Source organism: Amphiprion ocellaris, chromosome 19, assembly GCF_022539595.1.
Source record: "Amphiprion ocellaris isolate individual 3 ecotype Okinawa chromosome 19, ASM2253959v1, whole genome shotgun sequence".
In the NCBI taxonomy this organism is placed as follows: Eukaryota; Metazoa; Chordata; class Actinopteri; family Pomacentridae; genus Amphiprion; species Amphiprion ocellaris.
Window position 1 is genome coordinate 9,627,706 of NC_072784.1, and position 23,188 is coordinate 9,650,893.

At 41.6% G+C, this 23,188-nt stretch overlaps 1 protein-coding gene across 3 annotated transcripts; it reads right to left on the reverse strand.

Annotated features, from left to right (window-relative positions):
• Nucleotides 1–9,223: 9,223 nt before the first annotated feature.
• On the reverse strand, nucleotides 9,224–22,608 carry LOC111562966 (WAS/WASL-interacting protein family member 2-like). 3 transcript variants are annotated; one of them, XM_055005175.1, is made up of 8 exons: nucleotides 22,415–22,608; nucleotides 21,427–21,521; nucleotides 20,337–20,613; nucleotides 17,299–17,424; nucleotides 15,236–15,892; nucleotides 14,071–14,148; nucleotides 13,344–13,445; nucleotides 9,224–12,838 (listed from the first exon to the last, which is right to left on the reverse strand). In XM_055005175.1, exons 2-8 carry the CDS (start codon nucleotides 21,487–21,489, stop codon nucleotides 12,792–12,794), a joined length of 1,350 nt encoding a protein of 449 aa, XP_054861150.1. In that variant the 5' UTR covers nucleotides 21,490–21,521; nucleotides 22,415–22,608; the 3' UTR covers nucleotides 9,224–12,791. The 3 variants fall into 3 exon arrangements, with proteins under 3 accessions (XP_054861150.1, XP_054861148.1, XP_054861149.1); XM_055005173.1 differs by having other exon boundaries at nucleotides 13,924–14,148; XM_055005174.1 differs by having other exon boundaries at nucleotides 13,924–14,148; nucleotides 20,481–20,613; nucleotides 22,415–22,607.
• Nucleotides 22,609–23,188: the final 580 nt, after the last annotated feature.

Here is a 23,188-nt window from a genome sequence, read left to right on the forward strand (position 1 = left end):
AAAGTTAGAGTAACATCTTGTAGGACACCTGGTGTAGAGGTAAGTTTTTTGCCTCTCAAATCCACCTTAGTACCTTTATTATCTTCACTTCCTTAATACTTTTGTGTACCATCATTTACAAAAACTAACAGCTACACCCAGTAGGAAGGATAGTGCAGTGGTAAGTTATCTGCCTCTCATCCAGGAGGTCCTTGGTTCGAATCCAGCTCAAGGCTCTTTTAACACTTTTTACACATCCACCCTGCAAGAAAGAGCGCTATCGCAGGTCCTTCATTCCATCTGCTATAAGACTTTACAACATCAGCATCACTGGCTGATGTTAACATAAACTGGACTATATCATTACCACCCCAAACCATAAAATCTGCACTGACATTCTTGCACTGCACATCTCTGCACTTTTAAACTTTATTTTTATTTTTATTTTTTCTGTTAAGCCACTTTACCCTCATCTGTCACCCTTGTATATATTGTAAATATTATTACTATTGTTCTATTATTATTTTATTCTTATCACTATGTCTACTGTTACATAAGCTGCTGTAACAATGTAAATTTCCCCTGGAGTGGGGAGAAATAAAGAACTTTATCTTATCTCATCTCTTATCTTATCTTACACTTTGGCTGCATGACAACCTCTTGCAACCATCATTACAACAAACTCCACCAAGGACCTTGTGTGACAGATAGCTCACACAGAGGGTGTGTGTCTGTCATGTGGACGGTCATGGTTCGAATCCCTGCTGGGAACCTTGTGGAGGGTGATAGTGGAGTGGAAAGGTTGTGGTGTGGAGTGGAGTGTGACTGGACTGGATCTGGGAAAAAGGAAAACCAGGAGATTTACCCATAAGCAAGGCACGAAGGCACGAAGGCACGAAGGCACGAAGGCACGAAGGCACGAAGGCACGAAGGCACGAAGGCACGAAGGCACGAAGGCACGAAGGCACGAAGGCACGAAGGCACGAAGGCACGAAGGCACGAAGGCACGAAGGCACGAAGGCACGAAGGCACGAAGGCACGAAGGCACGAAGGCACGAAGGCACGAAGGCACGAAGGCACGAAGGCACGAAGGCACGAAGGCACGAAGGCACGAAGGCACGAAGGCACGAAGGCACGAAGGCACGAAGGCACGAAGGCACGAAGGCACGAAGGCACGAAGGCACGAAGGCACGAAGGCACGAAGGCAAATTTTGCCCAAATGTAAAAAAAAAGCTTGAGCAGAGTGGGGGATTGAACCTGCACTCTCCAGGCTCCAAACCACCACCACTACCTCTGGACTACCAGTCCTACATACCCAAATACAGGCTTTTCTTCTATTCGTCAAGGCGGTGACATCAACACTGAAAAAAAAAAAAAACAATCCACAAAATCAAAAAAAGAAGATAATCTACCTACAACTTTTAAAGAACACGCTAAAAAACACAATACTAAAAAGTCACACTCTTCTCCTCATCACTCATTTTTACATTTTAACACAATTTCAAAGCCACACAAATCACATTCTTCATGTCAAATCACTTCTCTTCACTACAAATGGGAGAGAACAGCAAACAAATAAAATACAACTTATGGCTTAAATATCTTCAAAATCTCTTTGCTATTCCTCTACATTCAAATTCCTCAACACCACTCAACAATCACCTGCAGGATCTCTTACTTCTTTCTTAGCTCTGACAAAACATCTTCAAGACTCTGAGAAGACAACTCATTTTCAACACATTTGCTGCTTCGTCTAAGTGTCCACACACATCTCCAGTCATCCACAGGCCTCACCACTGATCAGCTGCACAAACTTACATGTTAAACTTCTCCAAAGATAAAATACAGGCCCTTCTGTCTGATCACAACTTTTACTGGTGGCTCATATTTCAAGTTCATTTCCTTGCAAAGTCTTTATTTTGGATTAAAGTGGGATCTGTGACCAGGCAGATCACTTGTTTATTCTTAGCATTTGGATTTCACTGACATTCCTGTCATGTAGAAAAATAGAAATATCTTTGCATTGATTCAGCTAAACTAACTGCAGACACTGAGAGGCGTAAAGTTCAACAAATGCTGTTTTTATTTACTTCACTGGTGACATCAGTAGATGCTTGCAGTGAAACCACCACTGCAAATATTTATGCATTTAAGTATTACAACTGAAAACTCCCTACAAACGTCCACTTCTAACACCACAAACATTGTCCAGAGGAAATGATATTAGCTGAACATAAAAACATGTAAAACAGCTCTGATGCTTTCATCCTGAGCTCCACTCAAACATTTCACTGTGCAGCAGCTCAGCAGTTTGTTTAAGAAAAGCATTTAGGTTCAATCTGTGAAGCCCAAAACCCACCAGCTTTGAAAAATGACACCATTTACCAGAGTCACAAACTGTAAAAACAGAAGGAATTGTTGGATTTTCTATGTGAATGTGTCGCCTCTCTAGTTAACTCACCCGGTTACGTCTCCATCCTGACGCTGCTCTGCTGGACCGGAGCTTCTGGACCAGCCGGGTGGACCTTCCTTCACAGATCTTCCCGGTGGGAGTGATTCTGAGTCGGCCTTGGTTGACTGCAAACTCCTTAAAATGGACACATGAGAGGAAATCGTGGACAAATCGATACAACAGCTTGTTCGGTTTGTCCTGTTCTTAAATGGGTAGAAAACTGCTGAGAGCTCTCAGTTCAATTCAATTTTCAATTCAATTTTATTTATATAGCGCCAATTACAGTCAAATTGTCTCGAGACGCTTTACAGAACCCATATGCCTGACCCCCAGAGCAAGCCAAAAGGCGACAGTGGCAAGGAAAACACCCTTTTAACAGGGAAAAAAACCTCGAGCAGAACCCGGCTCTAATGTGGGGGGAACCATCTGCCTGCTGGCCGGGCGGGTTGAGAGGGACAGAAGAGGTAGAAAGGTAGAGATAGAGGGGTAGAGGTAGAGATAGAGGGGTAGAGATAGAGAGGTGGGGGGGTGGGACACAAGGACCATAAAACACAACCACACATCTGAAGCATCCAGCATCCAGCTCTGGGACCAGGGACACTCGGAGAAAGGACACAGAAAGAAACAGAGTGAATGTAATGCAATAATGGTATATGTAGTAAATACATAGGTAGTTAGAGAAGGGCTCAGTGCATCAAGAGAGGTTCCCCAGCAGTCTAGGCCTATAGCAGCATAACTAGGGGCAAACTAAAGGGACGTCAAGAGGGGAAGTCAGTTGTGCAAATGAAAACACCAGCATACCCCGTCAGGGTCCCCCAGTCAGCCCTAACTATAAGCTTTGTCGAAAAGGAAGGTTTTAAGCCTGGTCTTAAAAATAGAGAGGGTGTCCGCCTCCCGAACCCAAACTGGGAGCTGGTTCCACAGGAGAGGCGCCTGATAACTGAAGGCTCTGCCTCCCATTCTACTTTTAGAGATTCTAGGAACAACAAGTAAGCCTGCAGTCTGAGAGCGAAGAGTTCTGCTAGGATAATATGGTACTATCAGGTCTTTAAGATATGATGGAGATTGGTTGTTAAGAGCTTTATATGTCAGAAGAAGGATTTTGAATTCTATTCTAGATTTAACAGGAAGCCAATGAAGAGAAACCAATATAGGAGAAATATGATCTCTCTTGCTAACTCCCGTCAGTACTCTGGCTGCAGCATTTTGGATCAGCTGTAGATGTTTCAGAGAGCTATTGGGACAACCTGATAATAAGGAATTACAGTAGTCAAGCCTAGAAGTAACAAATGCATGGACTAGTTTTTCTGCATCACTCTGAGACAGGATGTTCCTGATTTTCACAATATTTCTCAGGTGGAAAAAGGAAGTCCTACAGATTTGTTTTATGTGCGAGTTAAAGGACATGTCCTGGTCAAAGATAACACCGATGTTCCTCACAGTAGTACTGGAGGCCAATGTAATGACATCCAGAGTAACTATATGCTTTGAAAGCAATTCTCTAAGATGTTTGGGGCCAAATACAATGACTTCAGTCTTGTCTGAATTTAGTAGTAAGAAATTATAGGTCATCCAGGTCTTTATGTCCTTAAGACAATCTTGCAGTCTAGCTAGCTGATTAGTTTCATTTGGCTTCATAGATAAATACAATTGAGTGTCGTCAGCATAACAATGGAAATTAATACAGTGCTTCCTAATAATGTTGCCTAAGGGAAGCATGTATAATGTGAACAGTATTGGTCCTAAGACAGAACCCTGAGGAACTCCATGATTAACCCTAGTATGCTCAGAAGAGTCATTGTTGACATGCACAAACTGGAACCTGTCTGATAAGTAGGATTTAAACCAGTCCAGTGCTGTCCCTTTAATGCCAATAGAATGTTCTAGTCGCTGTAATAAAAGTTTGTGGTCGATTGTATCGAATGCTGCACTAAGGTCCAATAAAATAAGTATAGAGACCAGTCCATTATCTGACGCTATGAGAAGGTCATTAGTAACTTTCACCAGAGCTGTTTCTGTGCTATGATGCACTCTGAAGCCTGACTGAAACTCTTCAAACAAGCTATTCCTTTGTAAATGTTCACATAATTGATTTGCAACTGTTCTTTCCAGAATTTTGGAGAGAAATGGGAGGTTGGAAACTGGTCTATAGTTGGCTAAAACATCTGGATCTAGAGTGGGCTTTTTAAGTAAAGGTTTGATTACAGCAACCTTAAAAGCCTGTGGTACATAGCCTGTTACTAGAGAGAGATTAATCAGATCTGACATTGAGGAATCAGCTCTGACAGAGTGTTGCTCTGACTCCATGTGTGACTGAGGCTGGAGTGAACAGAGCTGCTGCTGCTCAGATGCAGCTTCTTATTAGCACAACAACAGACGCTGCGTTCACTACGTCTGTGGATGTGGAGCTGATAAAGAGGATCTTCACCACTGACCTGAGCTGCTGCCACACGGTGAGACGTCCAACAGAGTCACTGAGCAGCTGATGATGAAGAAGATGAAGGCTTCAGGAGGAGGTGGAGGAGGAGAAGCTGCAGGGCCACATGAGACACTGAAGAGACAAACCAGAAATGATTCACACACTAGACATGAAGAAAAGAAAACATCAGAGAGTGTAAAATACAAGAATGAGTCCTGAACATCACTGGTGATGAAGCTCGAGGCAGAAAAACTCAAACACAAACTGCCTCAACAACAAGTTCATTTCTATGGTCAAACTGAGAGCAAGAATTCCTGGAATATTTAGTAAATCTAAACTGTATTTCTGAAATTTAATCCAGACAGGAGAAATATTGTGCATTTTAATATTCGTGTGTGCTGTCCCGATAAGCGGCTGGTGAAGGACTTTCTAAGTCTTATTGCCTCTTTTAATGTGGTTCAGTGTGTGTCGGGTCCCACACATGAACACGGACACACGTTAGACCTGGTTCTGTCTTATGGATTGTCTGTGTCGAATATTGAGATCGGTGATAACGTATTCTCTGATCATAAGCCTGTGATTTTTAATGTCAGCTTTCCGTGTGCTGGTCTTAAATCCAGCGCTCCTGCTCGGTACTGTCGGGTTTTTGAACTCTCTCTCTGCCGGTCGCTTCTCCGCTGCTTTTAATCAGCTCTGCGTCCCCTCTAGTTTATCCTCTATGGATACAGAGGAACTCAGCTCATGGTTCCATTCTATTCTGTCAAGGTGTTCTGAACTCCGTGGCTCCTTTAAAGACTGCACATCGTAGAGCAAAACTGGAGCCCTGGTTCAACGACGCAACTGGAGCAGTGAGGAGGGAGTGTGGTAGAGCTGAGCGCAGCTGGAAGAAGGACAAGCTGCAAGTGTCGTTTTTAATTTTAAAAGACCGCTGGAGAGACTATCAGACTGTGGTTAAGGAAGCCAAAAGAGCTCACTTAGCTGGAGTCATTGAGTCAAACCGCCACAACCCTCGAGTTTTATTTAATACCACTGACTCAGTTTTAAATGCTCCCAAGCCGGTTTGCCAGGAAGCATCCATCGAACTGTGCGTCAACTTTCAGGAGTTTTTTATTGATAAAGTTGTTAGTACAAGGGCTCTGATCTCAGCTCCTGCCGTCGACCCCTCTGCCTCTGTCTGCTGCCCGGCTGGGCTCCATAAATTTCAGCCCGTTACTCTGTCGTTTTTCATAGACACTGTCGGCCACATAAAGGGTCCCTCACGACTCCATCCCGCCTCACTTTTTAAAAGAGGTTTTTCCATGTATTGGGCAGTCAGTTTTAACCGTCATTAACAGCTGTCTGTCCACTGGCGTGGTCCCCCACTAGTTTTAAACACGCTGCAGTCCAAACACTGCTGAAGAAACCTGGCCTCGACACCACAGTTTTATCTAACTTCAGAACAATCTCCAAGCTGCCCTTTCTTTCCAGAATTTTAGAGACAGTTGTTCATGCCCAGCTGAAGTCCTCTTTAGATGAGCACAACGTACTGGAGGTTTTTCAGTCTGGTTTTCAGACTCTGCATAGCACGGAGTCAGCACTGCTACGGGTTTTTAATGATGTTCTCCTGGCAAACGACTCTGGGGATGATGCGGTTCTTGTTCTTAGCCAGTCTGCTCTAGCGCGTCTCCAGTTGGCTCAGAATGCTGCTGCTGCCCTCCAAAATATGAGCACATTACGCCTGTTTTAGCCTCCCTCCATTGGCTCCCCGTGCGCTTTAGGGTTGCTTTGAAGGTTCTTTTATTTGTTCTTAAAGCCTTAAATGGTCTGGCCCCTCCCTACCTCTCTGAGCTGCTCCATCCTCATCCATCCTCATCCCTCCTCACCAACCCTCAGCTGTTCAGCTGCTTCTGGAGGTTCCGAGGTCTAGGAGGAAGCTCAGAGGAGATAGAGCCTTCTCTGTTGCTGCTCCCAAATTGTGGAATAATCTCCCTATGCACATCAGAGAGGCTCCCTCACTGGCGGTTTTGAAAAACAAACTTAAAACCTATTTTTATTCACTGGCTTTTAACACAGCATGAGACTCTGCTTCTGTTTTATTGTGCTGCTGTCTTAATATGTGTATGTTTTATTTATTGTTTTAATGTTTTATTTCGTTGTTTATTGTACAGCACTCTGTTTCAGCGGCTGCTGTTTTAAAGCGCTTTAGAAATAAAGTTGAGTTGATTTGAGTTGACTTGCAATTTAAAGTCAGTGTTTCTAGTTAGGGTCCGAGCACCGACTGGTGCGAAGACCCTATTGGAATGCAAGGAATTATTTATTATTATTCTTTGGCGAACTTTTGAATTGCATTTTTGGTGGCCTTATCATACCCCAAAACATGTGAGACTTGGCATGCTCATCAGAACTGGCGAAAAATTTGATATTTTATGGGAGTTGCGCATGTGTGGGGCAAAATGGCTCCATAGCGCCCCCTGGAAAATTGAAAATTTGGTCATTAGGCCAACTTGCACGATGTTTCATGTACAGCTACAAAATTTTGTAGGCATATTCAGCACATCAGGAAACCCAAAAAAGTCAATCATGGCCACGCCCTAACACCAACAGGAAGTCGGCCATCTTGAATTAGCTGTAATTTTTTTTTAATTAATAACTCATCGGGTATAAGTCCGAGAGACTTCAAATTTGGCCAATATATGCAAACACGCGACCTGATGAAAAGTTATCATAATGTTCATCTCATTTCGAAGGGCGTGGCCATGGCGACTCCCAAAAAAATGGATCCTTCGCCATGAAACAGGAAGTGGTGTCCAACTCAGCTGTACATGCTCCAATCTGCCTGAAATTTCACGTGTGATCAGTGTCCAGCCCTGACAACATCCATGGGGTTATATACATTCTCAGTCATAGCGCCACCTTGTGGTAGCAGGAAATTGACATTTTTTACATTTTGAGGTACTATTCTTAGCAGGTTGATCAGATTCACCTCAAATTTGGTGACATAAGCCAGAACACATTGATGATGATTCCCAGAGAAAATGGTGGCTCGTCATCAAAGGGCGTGTCTGTGGCGGCGCGGCGAATTTCGATTTCTCGCCATGAAAATTGAATTATTAATATCTCAGCTGGAAATCTTCCAATCTGGACCAAACTTGATATGGTGGACACCAGTCCGGGTCTGAACATATCCACACTCATAAATTTAGAAATACTCATAGCGCCACCTATTGGCAACAGGAAGTAATTGTCATTACATTTGCACCTACCATTGCCGGAAACTTTGTCATATCATCTTGAAAATTGGTCAGCGGTGTGATTACGCCTAGACGATGCCACAGTGTGAAGATTTTGACAATTCATAAAACACTGTTGCCGTGGCAATGCATCGTTGCTGTAATAAACAAAGTACTTTTTGACAGGTTAAAAATGCTCAAACGCTCGCCAAAATTACCACACATATCTGGACCAGCAACCCATTTGATATTTTAGGGAAACTGCACATGTGTGGCAAAATGGCTCCATAGCGCCACCTGGAAATTTTCAAACAGTTACTACGGCCAGTACGTTTTAGCTAGAATTATGAAACTTGGTAGGCTTATCTAACTCGTCAAGACACACAAAAATGTAATTGACACCCATGCCCAAAACCCAACAGGAAGTCGGCCATTTTGAATTATATGTCATACGTTTTGATGATTTTGGCTCATTTTTAGACATTTTCAAAAGCTATAAACTCAAACAGGGTGACACCGACAGAGCTGAAATTTGACCAGGATGTACTCCAGGCATGGGTGATCAAAAGTTATCAAAATGTTCACCTTAAGTCTGAGGGCGTGGCCATGGCGGCCTCGTGACTTTTGATGCTTCGCCATGAAACATCAACTGCTGTGTAACTGCCCTAAACATGCTCCAATCTGCCTCAAACTTTACAGGTGTGATCAGAGTCCAGTCCTGATCACATCCATAGGCTGACATAAACTCTCGGTCGCAGCGCCACCTGGTGGATGGAAGGAAATGCTCTATAACTAGCCTGGACATGGTCCGATCTGCCTGAAATTTTACATGTGTGATCAGAGTCTGACCCTGATCACATCCATAGGCCAACATGCACTCTCGGTCGCAGCGCCACCTGGTGGACGTGCGTGGATTCGACGACCAGCATGAATGCGAGGACCCGTCCAACGCTGCTTGCAGCTTTAATTAAATTTAACTCAGTCACTTGAATAGTTTGACTCTAAAATGTTGCTGTCATTGAATCGGTCTGTGAACAGATGTTATATTTTTACAGTTGATTCACTGTTTTGTTCTTGATTACGAGTTTATTCAGCAGAAGGAAATCTGATTAAGACACATTTCTATATTTACAGTGACAATGAGCTGCTGAGAGCAAACAGAGGTGACAGTAACTGATGAGTTTATTTCAGAGCATGCTGTTAGACTGGGACTGAACCTCAGCATCAGTCGCAGCTGCAGAGAAGCTGCAGGACGCATTCATCACTGCAGTCGCTGCAGCACATAAGTCACCTTAGACAGCCAGCAACACGTTTCCCAGTGTTTTAGTAGCTTTGTACAGACTCTAACTGACAGATTTACAGCAAACAGTTTGTAAGGCAAACAGACGAGGCGTTGGGGGAAAGGGCGTTTAACGCTGCAGGTAAAGATGCATCACCTGCACAGGTGCAACAAGAGCCACGGCTGGTTTTTAAGTACAAATGCTCCTCAGCGACACAATGCAAAATTAGAACATTTTTAAATGGAGTCTGATGGCAAAAAGCTAAAACGTTCCTGTTGTCTGTTCAGGAGCTTCACAACATAAAACTGATTTTAAAGTCTGGTGGGAAATCCAGAAATAAACAAGGAGGAAGCTGCACTTCAGACATGATGCATCTGTAACTGCAACTGAAGCTGCAGATCCAAAGAAGAAAAACAGTTCAAAAGAAGAAGAAGAAGCAGAAGAAGAAAATCCACACCAGAGAATAAACCACATTAAACAGTCCGTTTCAGCTGAGCAGGAAAATGACAGAAATCCTCAAACAGACATTTTTTTTCTTCAAACCTGGAATCATTTTTATCAGTAAAACTTGAGAAAAGTGCTCGATCACATGATGTAAATGTCTAAATGAAAATCATGAGTTCAGTCGTACATGCAGAGAAAAAGAAGAAGCAGCACTGAGAGAAAATGTTCGTTTTATCAGCTGAGAGACAAAAAGACGAACAGATGAGATGGGAAAAGTCAAAATAATCTGAAAAAAGAGTCAAATTTACAGACAACTGTCCTCATTTCAAAAAAGAAGGCAACAAGAAAGTGAGAGCAGAACTGAAATGATTACCAATGGAAATAAACAGAAAGAGACATGTTTTGATTTAAAAAACTAAATGTTATAAAAAAAATTCACATCATGAGAATAAAGTGATGATATTTTTTACAAACAAGTAAATGTTATCTAAGTTTTAATTTGACGAAACTCACTGAGAATAAAGATTATTAATGACTAAAAAGTCTTAATTTAAAACACTTAGATGTTTGGTCATATTAATTTCAAGGAAAAAGTCAAACAGAAATAAGCTCAAATTATGTCAGAAAGTTAATGTTGAGGGAAAAGTCACTGTGAGATCAATAATGTCTCAATTTTTACACAGAAAGTATGAAATATTATTAAAGTCTATATTTAAACCCAAAAAAGCAAAATTATGATGAAAATAATGAGTAAAGTTTAAAATCAACTAAATTAAATGTTCCAAAAATATTTAAACAAAAAAGTCACAACATTAAAAGAATAAAATCTAAAATAACTTCAGATAAAGTCAATGTTGAGGGAAATGTGAATAAAAAAATTAAATATTACACAGAAATATCTTCATTTAGGACGTTTAAATGTCTGATGAGTAATATTATTGTAAAACCAAAGTTACAAGTATTTGCCAAAAAAGCAAATGTCACAATAAAAGTCTTACATTTAACCCAAAAAAAAAAAAATCACATTATTGGAATATTGGTTTACTTTTAGGAGAAAAACTGAACATTCTGAATTTGTTTTACAACTTTTGTCAACACTTTTATCACATTTTTATCTTTTTACTCTTAATATTGTGACTTGTTTGTTAGTAGAATTATTGTGATATTTAGTTGTGATTTTGTTATTTGTAAAATTATGACATAAACATGAAAAATGTACTCAAATTATCATTTTGTACCTAAAATCAACAATTTACTTTTGTATGCTTTAGAAATAAAAAGATTTTTCTTGTAATATTAATTATTGTTTTACTCATGAAAAACACTTTTACTTGTTAATATTTGAATTCTGTGATATTGTCAATTAAAATTCTATGGCTATTACAACAAACATGTTAAAACGATTCTTTTGTGGCTTTAATGTGACTTCATGAGGTTTTACTGTAGAATTTAACCATCATAACGTTTTAAATTAATCCTGACAAAATCAAATGAACTTTAGTTTTCTCACTTTTTTCTCTTCATTTGTATTTGAATGTTGCTGTTTTTTTTTTTTTTTTTTTTTTAATTTTGACCATAAATTAACAGTAGTTTTAAGAAAGGTGACTTTTAACTCTCAACATCAAGATTTTATTCTCAATAAATTAAACTTGTTCTTCTGAAAGTCTGAGAATGAAAAAGACTTTAAATTATTGATGAATCTGATGATTTTCTGATGTAATCAAAGCGTTGATCAGAAAAGATTCTGATTTACTTCTGAAACTTCTGCTGCTGCTTTTCTGCCTAAACAGTCAAGAATCATGGGAAATTACTTAACACTGCATGTAGAGAACACACACACACACACATCCACAGACACACACACAGACAGACACACACACATCCACAGACACACACAGACAAAACGCAGAAATAAAGTCGACACTAAGTTCAGTTTGTCGTCGCTGCAGGAAGACTTTCAGTTGGATGGTTTGTTCCATCACCCACCCCTACAGTTCACCAGCATGGTACGATCCGCTGAAGGAGGAGGAGTCAGCTGACCTCAGGTGATCTCAGGTGAGTTTCTGGGGCTCACTTCAGTCTGTGTTGGCACATTAAGACCTGACCTGCTCAGAACCTGACGTCTGTCTGCTGGAGGTCACACTGATGACATCACCAGGACAGGTGATGACATCACCAGGACAGGTGTGTTTAGTAATGTTGATGAAGAAGCAGGTGAGTATTTACAGTGTTTTCATCCCAGACTTAAACACGACACCACAAGAATTTCAGTTTATGGACCCGTAACATCCAGGCACAGGCCCAGGTCCAGGCACAGGCCCAGGCCCAGGTCCAGGTCCAGGTCCAGTTCTGGGTCGCTGCGGCTTATCAGGACCTCCGAGTTCTGATCATTACAGGAGCAGCTCCACATCCTGTGAAGCAAATTTAACTTTTTGTTGTATTAATTGATGATGTCATCATTTCTTCTGTCAGGTCTGGATGTGAAACAACTTTAATCGATAATCAGAACAGCTGATCTACATCTATTGATTGATTTAAGCTCCAAGTGTCTCAAAACATTGAACTGCTGCTTTAAATGTTCAGATTCAGCGACTGTCGGTTCAAACTGGTTTTCTCTGAAGAGAACAAACTCTTCACGTGTTCAGGCTGAACATACGTGTCGTTCCTCTGCAGCGGCTTCACGTGTAAAAACAAAAAGTGCAGGTGCAAACTAAACAGTGTAACCAGCAGGCGACAGACCAGGATCTTCACTTCCTGTTTCGTCTCTGAAGCCACTTCCTGCTCCCTGGTCCTTCAATTCGCCCGTCTCTCTCTGATTGGTTGGTCTGCCCCTCTCTTCAGCCAATCAGCTGTGAGTACAGATGAGGCGACAATGGAGAAGGCGAGGATGACGGGATAGTGAGTGTGTGTGTGTGTGTGTGTGTGTGTGTGAGAGAGAGTATGTGTGTGTGTGTGTGTGTGTGTGTGTGTGTGTGTGTGTGTTCCAGGTGTGTGCCGCTCTTCCTTGTTCACCTGCCGACAGGTGGCAGTGGAGGAGCTCCTCTCATCACGGAAACTAAAAAGCAAACAAACAGAGGAAACATGTTACGTTGCTACAGCTAGCGTTAGCCACATGCTAAGAGCTAGTCTCTTGGTTTTAGCATTAGCTTAGCACTATCAGCAGAAACAGTTTCCAGTGCAACTTCAGCAACATCTGCTGCCTTCAAACACTTCTGATAATTCAATAAAACAACCCCAAAATATTAAATACATATCATTAATGTCTTTTCACGTCATGTAGATTTGTTGTTTCTGTGTGCGCGTACATTGTATCTGGAATGGGAAGTCCAGTATGATTAGTCTATTTATTGTTTATGTTGTATTGTGTAGTTTGCTTTTAGTTCTATTATTTTTATCTTAGTTTTATTATTTTTATCTTTTGATCATATTTTTACTCTTCTTTACAGCACCTTGGTCAACTCTGGTTGTTTTAAAGTGCTTAATAAATAAATTTTTGAAAATTCTGACTATAAATAAATGCTAACAATCACATAAAGACAGTAGAAGAAGTAAATATGCACCTCTGTTGGCCTTGCTGGGGTAGATCTTGGTGAAATGTCTGTACTCGTCTGGAGGAGGAAAGTCGTCCCGAGGATGAAACGAATACTTGGACTCAAAATCATCTGCAGGAGGAGGAGACATGAGTTCATTCCATTTCCCACTTCTTCAACCAAAACACTTCAAGTCAGATCAGGATGCAGCAACAGAATCAACAATTACAGTTGGATGAAGGAAAGAGGAGAGAACAGATGGATGGAGGAAAGCACCATGAAAAGAATAAACAAAGATTCACCAACAGAGCCCTGTAATAAAATATGTGCTAGAAGAGTCCCCTTATTGAGGCTTTTCACTGAATCAAGTCAATTTAATTAGGATTTCTGACAAGAAGTTACAAAAAAGACTCTTTCATGTCAGTGAAAAGCAAGAAACACCTAAAATTGCGACTAAATTTGAGATGTTCAGTAGCAAAATCAAAAATAATAGCAACTAATATTTTTCTGTTAATTAGACTACAAAGTAAAAAACTGATCGACTGATTGAGAAGCCAATAAGGGTTGTTAATCAATAACACAGATGATGGACAGACAGAGGTGGACTCACCAACAAAGGAGCGAGGGATGGAGGAGGAGGAAGAGGAGTGTCCGTTGCGGAGGGGAGGGGGAGGCGGGGGAGGAGCGGCGGGGGTGCGGGTGGGAGGGGGAGGGGGCTTTCCTCTGGTGGGGGGGTCAGAGGAGAGGGAGGGGCTACCATGTGTCCTGTAGGGGGGAGGAGGCGGAGCTTCTCTGCCACCCGCCCTCGACGACGACTGGACCGGAACAGGAGGAGCTGAGGGGGAGATCAATATATCTGATCAATTCAACTGATCAATACGTCAATACAGCTGATCAATACCTCAATACAGCTGATCAATCCGTCAATACAACTGATCAATACGTCAATACAGCTGATCAATACAGCTGATCAATACATCAATACAGCTGATCAATCCGTCAATACAGCTGATCAATACAGCTTATCAATACAGCTGATCAATACATCAATACAGCTGATCAATACATCAATACGTCAACACAGCTGATCAATACGTCAACATAGCTGATCAATTTGTCAGTATAGCTGATCAATACATTAATACGGCTGATCAATACATCAATACGGCTGATCAATACGGCTGATCAATACGTCAACACAGCTGATCAATACGTCAACACAGCTGATCAATACGTCTACACAGCTGATCAATACGTCTACACAGCTGATCAATTTGTCAATACGGCTGATCAATACATCAACGCAGCTGATCAATACGTCAACACAGCTGATCAATTTGTCAATACGGCTGATCATTTCATCAATAAAGCTGATCAATACAGATGCTAAAAACAGTAATTTTAAAAAATCTAATAGATCAAAGTAAATGTACCAACACATAATAACTAAATGTATCTGATAAATAAAAATATTTTATTAAGTAAAAAGTTACAACCAAATACTGAAAATTATAAAAAAATTATTATCAATAATCTAACATACAATACATTTAAATTATATTATTTGTTACATAAAGTAAAAATCTGAAATAATACAAATGAAGGAAAAAATATTGCAATTAAAATATTCACATTAATGTAAATATGAAAGAAAACATATTTATTCATATATAAAATGAGTGAAGCAACAACAGAGCTAAAAATTTAAAATCAGTTCAATAAAACTAATTAAATATATCAAATTCAATTAATGGGATGAAAAAATTGGAAGCATCTTTTTAAAAATTGCCTAAAAAACAATCAATAATACAGAAAATAAGGCTGTAAAAAGTTGTGACAGAAACTCACTGGACCTACATTTCCCATAATGCACCTGTTTCCTGTGTAACCTGATGACATCACTTAGCGTGTTGAACCCTCACCTGCTCCTCGACCTGGCGGCTCTCTGACAGGGGGCGGTGGCCTGTTGGCGCCCTGCTGGGAGGGGGTGGGTGACGCAGGTGGGGGTGGAGGGGCAGGGCCTCTGGTGGGGGTGTGGCCTCCAGGTGAGGGGGCGGTCCTCTTGTTGCTGAGCGAGTTGTGGCGCTGTGGCAGTTCGGGCACTGCCTCGCCGCCGACGGTTGGACCGTTAGTGATGCGATAAGGCGGAGGGGGTGGGGCCAGAGAGGAGGAGGAAGGGGTGGAGGCAGGGTTTCCTCCTGAGGTGGGCGGGCGCCTGCTGTTGCCAGGAGACGGAGGAGGTTTGGAGGGGAGGGGCGGGGTGTTGTTGGGAGTTGGGGGGAGGGGCTTCTCTCTGTTGTAGGAGGAGGAGGAGGAGGGAGGGGAGGGGGCATTGCCACGGCGACAGAGGGGTGGAGGCGGAGGGGGGGCGGAGGAGGAGTGCTTCATGCCGGTGGAGGGGGAGGAGCCTGCAGAGGAGGGGGAGGAGGGGGACAGGTTGGGGAGGGAGGGGCGCTGGGAGCGACTCGTCTCCATTGGCGACGACGCCTGAGGGGAGGGGCTCTCTGCATCGTCATGACGATGGCTGGGAGGGCGAGGTGCAGCGCCACGAGTGGAGGGAGAACGTCCAGAGGAGCCGTCTGTAAACAAACAATGAACAAACAATAACAACGGTGGGCTAAAAATACAAATCAAGTATTTATGAACACATTATCACCATAAACAATCAATTAAAAATACAACAGGAAAAGAAAAAGTAAGAAAAACACAGAAATGTAATTAGTGAAAAGCTTTAAAAAAAAAAAAAAACTAAAAATCACAATTACAAAATGTTACAAATATTCAAAACAAATCAAAATTAACTATAAATTTCATAATAAACTGTACCAACAAAATACAAAAAAAATTAAAAAATAAACCAAAAACAAGGAAATAAAATAAGGAAAATATAAAATAATGCAAAAGTATAAATAAATGATGAGAATTGTTAAATAACAAGATAAACAGCAAGAGCACTCGGCGCAGTACTCCGCCAAGGTTGCTCAGTTGACGTATCATTTCCGACGGAAGAAATCTTTAATAAAAAATGACCTTGCGCTGAGTACAAGCATGTGTTATGCATGTGCATGTTATGTATGAATACCAAATTGCATGTAAATTACTCTTATAAAGGTCTGTTGATCAGTTAATCACTTTTGGCAAGCCTTTGTTTTGCTAGTGTTAAAATAACCATTCCCGCCATGCTTTTATTTTGAAGGTGTATTTTTAATATTACGGGCTTTTATTTTGTCACCATTCCAGCGGCATAGGAAGTGTTTATCTAAGAGGCGGTTTCCTGACATGACAAAGACGCTGGCAAAAAGTCCGAAAATTCACATAAAGATGAAAGAAAACGATTCCAGCTGTTGCTGTCTAACAAAGGATGTGTCTAAACTTAGAAGCAGCTGCAATGGAGACAAGCTCTTATGGTGTTTCCCTGAAGAAAGGAGTGAAGGACAGAAAGGTGAATTTGTTTTCAAAATAAGGCTGATGGCTGAACGTAAATAAAGGCTTTGTGAAACATCAAGAGCTTCACCATTGTCTGGCTGGGGTTTGCTACATCATGTGACCTAAATATGTAGCGGACGGCGGGAATTGATGGGACTCAGAAACACCCCACAGTTTAATCATTTGTTCCTTGTATGATTTCCAACTGATAAATCAAAGTCATTTTGTAGTAGGATCGCAATCATGTGATCCATCAGCAGGTAACTGACACACGTCATGGTTACAGCGACGCCGTGTCAGCAGCTATATCTCCTAATGGGAAATCCTTAACAAATCCGTGGATCCAGACTATAAGCTGCATCACTGCCAAAATCTAATCACTTGGTCCTTGTGTCATTTCTGACCTTCCCTGAAAATTTCATCCAAATCTGTTGGTCCATTTTTGAGTAATGTTGCACATGGACAGACAGATTCACAAACAAACGAATGCCAATCGTCACATAACTTCGCCGTTCCTTGGTGGAGTAATTAAAAATAAAAACATTTATTCGCTCCTCACCTCCGACTGGCCTCAGTTTGGGAACTCCACCTGTGAACAGGCCTCCGATTGGTGGAGTAGAACTTGATGGGCTGGATGCTCCGCTCCCATTGGCTCCTGCTGTTGCGGCTCCGCCTCCTTTGGGCTCTGAGAACCACAACCATTGGACAGGTGAGTGAAGGCTCTGCCTCTGGGGGGCGCTGCTCTACACTGACACTATGACGACACTACGATGACATCACGACGACGGATGAGTTAGTGTGTGAGGCGGGATGCAGGTGAGGTCAGGCGACTACACTCAGGTGAGGGGGGGAGATGAGGTGAGGTGACTTTAAATTGAAATGTTTACGCTCCCACGCAGCTCCGGCGACGTCATCGACAGCACAATAGTCGGAAACACGTTAATTATAATTTATGACATCACAGATGATCAGAGCTGTACGCTCACTAATTCAGCAATAATTAATCACAACATTTTATTGACTCTAAGACATTTTATCTGTGAGGTAGGGCTGGAAAAAAGCCAAACTACACCAAGACAAGGTAGGTAAATAAAGGTCACATCATGACTCTTGTACAGTGTTGCATTATGGGTAGTTAGTAGCATGAATGCTGCTAAGCTAACACGTGTTCTGCTGTTTAAAGTCAGTCGGTCCCAAATGTGTTCATTAGCTCTGATGAAAAACTGAAAACTTTCTGAAATAAATGAAACGTTTTGTTCCACAGCGTGAAAACAAACAGCTAGTCGCTAACGGCTAATAACAGAAGTTTTATTGGAAACAAATGTTTGCTACTAAACTCTGAGAGCTTCGGTTGTAGCGCTGCATGTGTTTCTGTTTAACACACAGCTGTAACTGACGGCACTTTAATGTAGTTTTGCTGACTAAATTAATTATTCTTTCGTTTTCGTTCACACTTTTAGGAATCTTTTCCACCAACTTGATGTTGTGACGTATTTCATTGTACGATGGAAATAAATTCATGATGACTGAACAATAAGCATGTTAGTGCTGTATTGGTTTGTACCAGAGTTTGCTCTTATCTCACCATGTCGAGGACAGACGTTTTTCACATCATGTAAAAACTAAAAATCAAAGAATCTGATTGGTTTTGTGTCTGTTCCAGCTCTACTGTGAGATAAAGTGTCTGCAGCTGCTTTTAAAGGATAGTTCTGGTTGATTACAACTCGGTTCATGTCTGTGTTGAACTTTCCTGCAGGAGAAAACAGAAAACTGATTCTGTGACAGCAGCAGGAGGCGATTCGTGATGTTAATGCGGGTAAAAATCAGAGCCGAGTTGAGATTAATCAGAAATATCCTTCAGCAGGATCCTCAGAGCTGTGCAGCAAATATGAAGCTTCATTCTGCCAAAAATCAGACGTCTGCCGCCCACTCAGGCGTCACAAGTTCAGGAACGTTCTCTTGTAATTAAAAACAAACGCATTTTGCGTGATTGATGTCTATCAGATCCAAATATTTATATTGTCAATTATTGGTCATCAGTATCACTGAACAAACCAGTTAGAATCAAAAGCCCTGAAACGTAGTGACAGATTCCATCAGATCAAATGCTCTGAACCACATGTAAGTCAGTAGAAGTCATTTTAAATGAAGGCCTGCTGCTGTTGGAGGATTCATGTGACTCTCTGTTCAGGAAGGAAACTTTGCGTGGACGGCAGACGTGTGACCTGACGCAGCACCAGTGCAGCTGTGCAGGAAGCTGCAGCGTCTGTTTAAGCAGCCGCTCCGTCACCTTCCACCAACCAACAGTTCAACCTGCAGTCTGAGACCACAGAGCCCAAAGAAACAGGAGTTATAGCAGGAATATGAAGAGCCTTCACTGCAGTCAAAGTACAAACGGAGACACAAACAGAAGCGAGCGTCAGATGAGCGACGGGAAAAACGTGAGAAACAAACATGAACAAACAGCAAAATCTGAATCTGATGTGTTTCTGTACAACTTATTTGAATCCTCTGAACTGAATCGTGACATTTCAGGAGGTAATCAGAGCCTCATGTTTTCCTCGTCTTTTTTTATGTCTGTGTGTGAATAGCTGTCATGTGTTTCTAATCGCTCAGTTTTAGATAAGATTGCAGGCAGATGATGGTGCTAATTAGAGGTTTCTAGCTACGGTTAAAATATCAGTTAATTCGTTCCGTTTTGTAATGGTGGGTTTGTTATTTGGACTTTATTCATTTATTGACTGGGTTTGTAAAAGATTGCATTTTACAAAAATCTCTTCATGCATTTTGAATAGATAATTTTAAAAAATATAAATTAAAAAGTAGAAATATGTTTAAAAATTCTGATAAAAAATATTAAGAGCAAATATGTTAAAATGTGATAAACTGCCTCTTTTAAAATGCAGTAAATCCATGTGGTACAAGACTGGGTTAAAGGTAACTCCGTCATTTAGCTCATAATTTGTTTGCTTCAGTTTATGTAATGTTAAAAATGACAAACATAAATTAAGTAAAATCACATTTATGTCAATGAGGTGAAATTGTTGCATAAGGAATGTTTGCTACTATTTGCTGATAATGTGAACACTGTTCCTGTGTGTATTGTTTGAAGGTTTTTCATCTTAACTTATCTTAACTCATCAACTTATGGACTTGTGAAGTTGCTGTCTTTGTTAACCTGTTACTGTGCTACCACTGCAAAATATAAGACAGAAAGAAAAGAAAGCAACTGTCTGATCAATGAGTGGAGTCCAGCTAAAAACAGGCAGACAAAGCATCCAAGTGGGGAAACTGCATATAAACTCTCAAAATCATCAATGAAAATCGCTAGTCCTTCAAAGTGGGGGAACATTTTACAGACCGTTACTGACTTTAAAAATGTACATTTTCCTTTGGTTCTTTGAATTAAGGATCATTTCATCCCAAATCACCTACTACATAGAACAGTGCCTGATCAATCATCTTCTACAGGTCAGCTGATCTCCTACAGGTCAGCTGATCTCCTGACCCCGCCCCCCCGTGGACAGGAACATGGCGGCTGTTTAAACTGAGCAGCGTCCTGCAGCAGCCGTAGTATCAGAGAGATGGAGGTCTTACTCTGGCTGTCCTCGGTCCTGTGCGGCTCCTCGGGCGGCGCCCCCTGCTGTTTGGGCTGGCTCTGCTGCTGGTGTAGGTATTGGTATAAGCGAATGTATGGGTGCTCTGTGGGGGGTGTTTGGCTCTTTGGTGTTTGAGTCTTACTGTCGAGCAGCGGAGCGCTGCGGTCGTTCACCACCGCCACCTTCCTCAGCTTGGTGCCTTTACAGATGTCAGACAGCAGAGCGCCGCGACCTTTGGCCTCGTCCCTGCTGAGCTTCGGGGGGCTGGTGTTGGCCTGGGGGAAGCAGAGGGGCAGTTAAGGCGGCAGTGAGGGTAAATTAAACCCGACAGGCAGGAAACAAGCAGGACCTCAACTAGTGGTGTGTGATACTGCAAGATTTGGTATCGATCCAATACCAAGCAAATACAAGGCCAGTATCGCAGATACTGATACCAATACTCCAGACTAAGTTTTTCAGTAATGTGTAGGTTTAGAACAAAGGTTAGGCGCTGTATATGGTCCAGATCTGGAAGATGGGGTTGTAAATGCTGACAGGGTCTAAGACTCAGACTAATTCCTGGGTCGGTTTTCTGTGCATCACGCAAGAATCTGGGTTGCCGATGAAATCACAACGTGAGGGATGACCTCCTTAAACAGTGTTCATTTTTGACGGTTTGGTCAATATGTGTTCAATACTTCTGTTACTGAAATAGGAAATGCTGTTTTAAGATGCATTTTTACATTAATTTAAAGTATTGATATCTTTACACAGGTATGGTTGAATATCAATACCAACGCTGGTATCGATATTAGCAATATTTGGATCGATCGGCCCACCACTAACCTCAACACATTTAACTGGAAATCACATTAACACATGACCTTTGGAGTAAAGAAGTAAAGAAGCCACTATAAATGTGTTTTATGCTTTCTGTTTCTGTTCATTTGTGTGTTGTTTCTCTCTGTGTTGGTTTATTATTAACTCTTCTAGTTCTATCCCATTCATCACGTTAAACAGAAGCTCACAGGCCTGTCCTGTCATCATAAAGGACATGAACAGGTGATGATGATGATGATGATGATGATGATGACGATGAGCGTCCTTACCTGGCTGAAGGTGGGGGGAGGTGGGGGTCCCCCTGGTGGAGGAGGAGGGGGAGGGATGGGCATCCTGCTGCAGATATAACACACACCTGATCACCCTGAAACACAATCACTGAATATTATTGATCCGATTCATTCATCAACAAAACAGAGAAAAATGTTTTTTCTTTCCTGAAGAACAAACAGATTTTTTTTGTGTTTAATCACAGTCCTGCTCTGATCTGATAGAAAAACAGAATATTTCTCCATCAGACCAAAACCTGACACTGAGTCTGATCTGCTGGTCCAACTGGACCTTCATTACAGTTCTAACAGTTTCGTGATCTATGAGCTGCTCAGGCCTGGAGGAGGTTCACATAGAGATTCTGCAGATTTCTGAGCAGAGAAACCTTCATTCTGTTTGTGACCAGAAGAAATGTGGTTGCTGCTGCTTTCTCTCCATCCAGAGCAGTTGTGGATTATTTAACAGTGGTGTCTCTGCAGACTGTTTAAAACCTGCTTTCCTGTTCTGGTGAATATATTTAAATAAAGACCAGTCCAGTGCTTTCTACCATCAGACCTCAATAAACCTTCTTCATTCAGTAAACTGGCCTGTATCCTGCAGCCGGTCAACAATCAGACCCATCATTTTATTTAACATCCACATTCTGGTTCCGGACTCGTTTATTTTGCTCCTTAAATCAGAACAAACTGCGATTCTGTGGCTGTTCCTCAAGCTAGCTACATTAGCTCCTGGCTAACACCGGCCCGGCTGTGGCTGTATATAGGATGCTAAGCTAACATGTTAGCCTCCGCGCTCATCTGTTCTCCAGCTGTTTGCAGTAATACTGAACATCTGTCCGGTCAGATTGAACCGCAGCACAGCGCTCTGTACGCCGCTGCTTGTTGGCGCTAGCTAACCCTGCTAGCCCAGCCTGCTAGCCCTGTGTTAGCATTAGCAGCAGACCTGTGCAGCATCAGCTCACAGCCGGACAGGTGAGATAATTGTTACCTGCGAGCGTCACCGCCTCTCCGTCGTTTAGCTCATACTCGGATTTCGGCGGTTTTCTGGGTTAAACCTCCGGCTGCGGACCGTTAGCTCCGTTAGCTCGGTTAGCCGTTAGCCTCCGGGCTGCAGAGCTCTGATTTGATTTCTCCTCAGTCAACACAGGAGCACGTGACCTGAGCCGAGGACATGCACTGCTGCAGCTGCATCTCCTGCACCGGAGCATGCTCAGTCAGCACACAGCGACACGACTGATACTGATAATATGACATTAATAATACAGATAGCAACACTAGTAGCAATATGAATTCTAACATTAGAATTAATTATGATACTATCAATGACACGAATAGTAATACTGATGTGAATACTAATGCAAACAAAATACTAACACAAACTATTGATACAAGCTAACACTAATAATAACACTAATACAAATCCTAATTGTGATGATGCTACAATTAATATTAATACTAACATTAATAGCAGTACGAATACTAATATTACGATTTTTATGAATATCAATACTGCTGTTCCTACGAATACTAATAATGATACTAATACTGAACAGCAATACTGAAATGAGCATTAATGGTAATAAAACTAGTAGTACATGCTAATCGTCATAATGATACTACTAAGAATGAAAAACTCACAGGAATACCAATACGATATTTTACTTGGTTACTTGTGTATTTTTATTTATTTCCTGTTTTTATTTTGGTTGATGTTGCAATTATAAATCTTTTTTTCTGTTTAAAAAATGATAAACAATCCTAA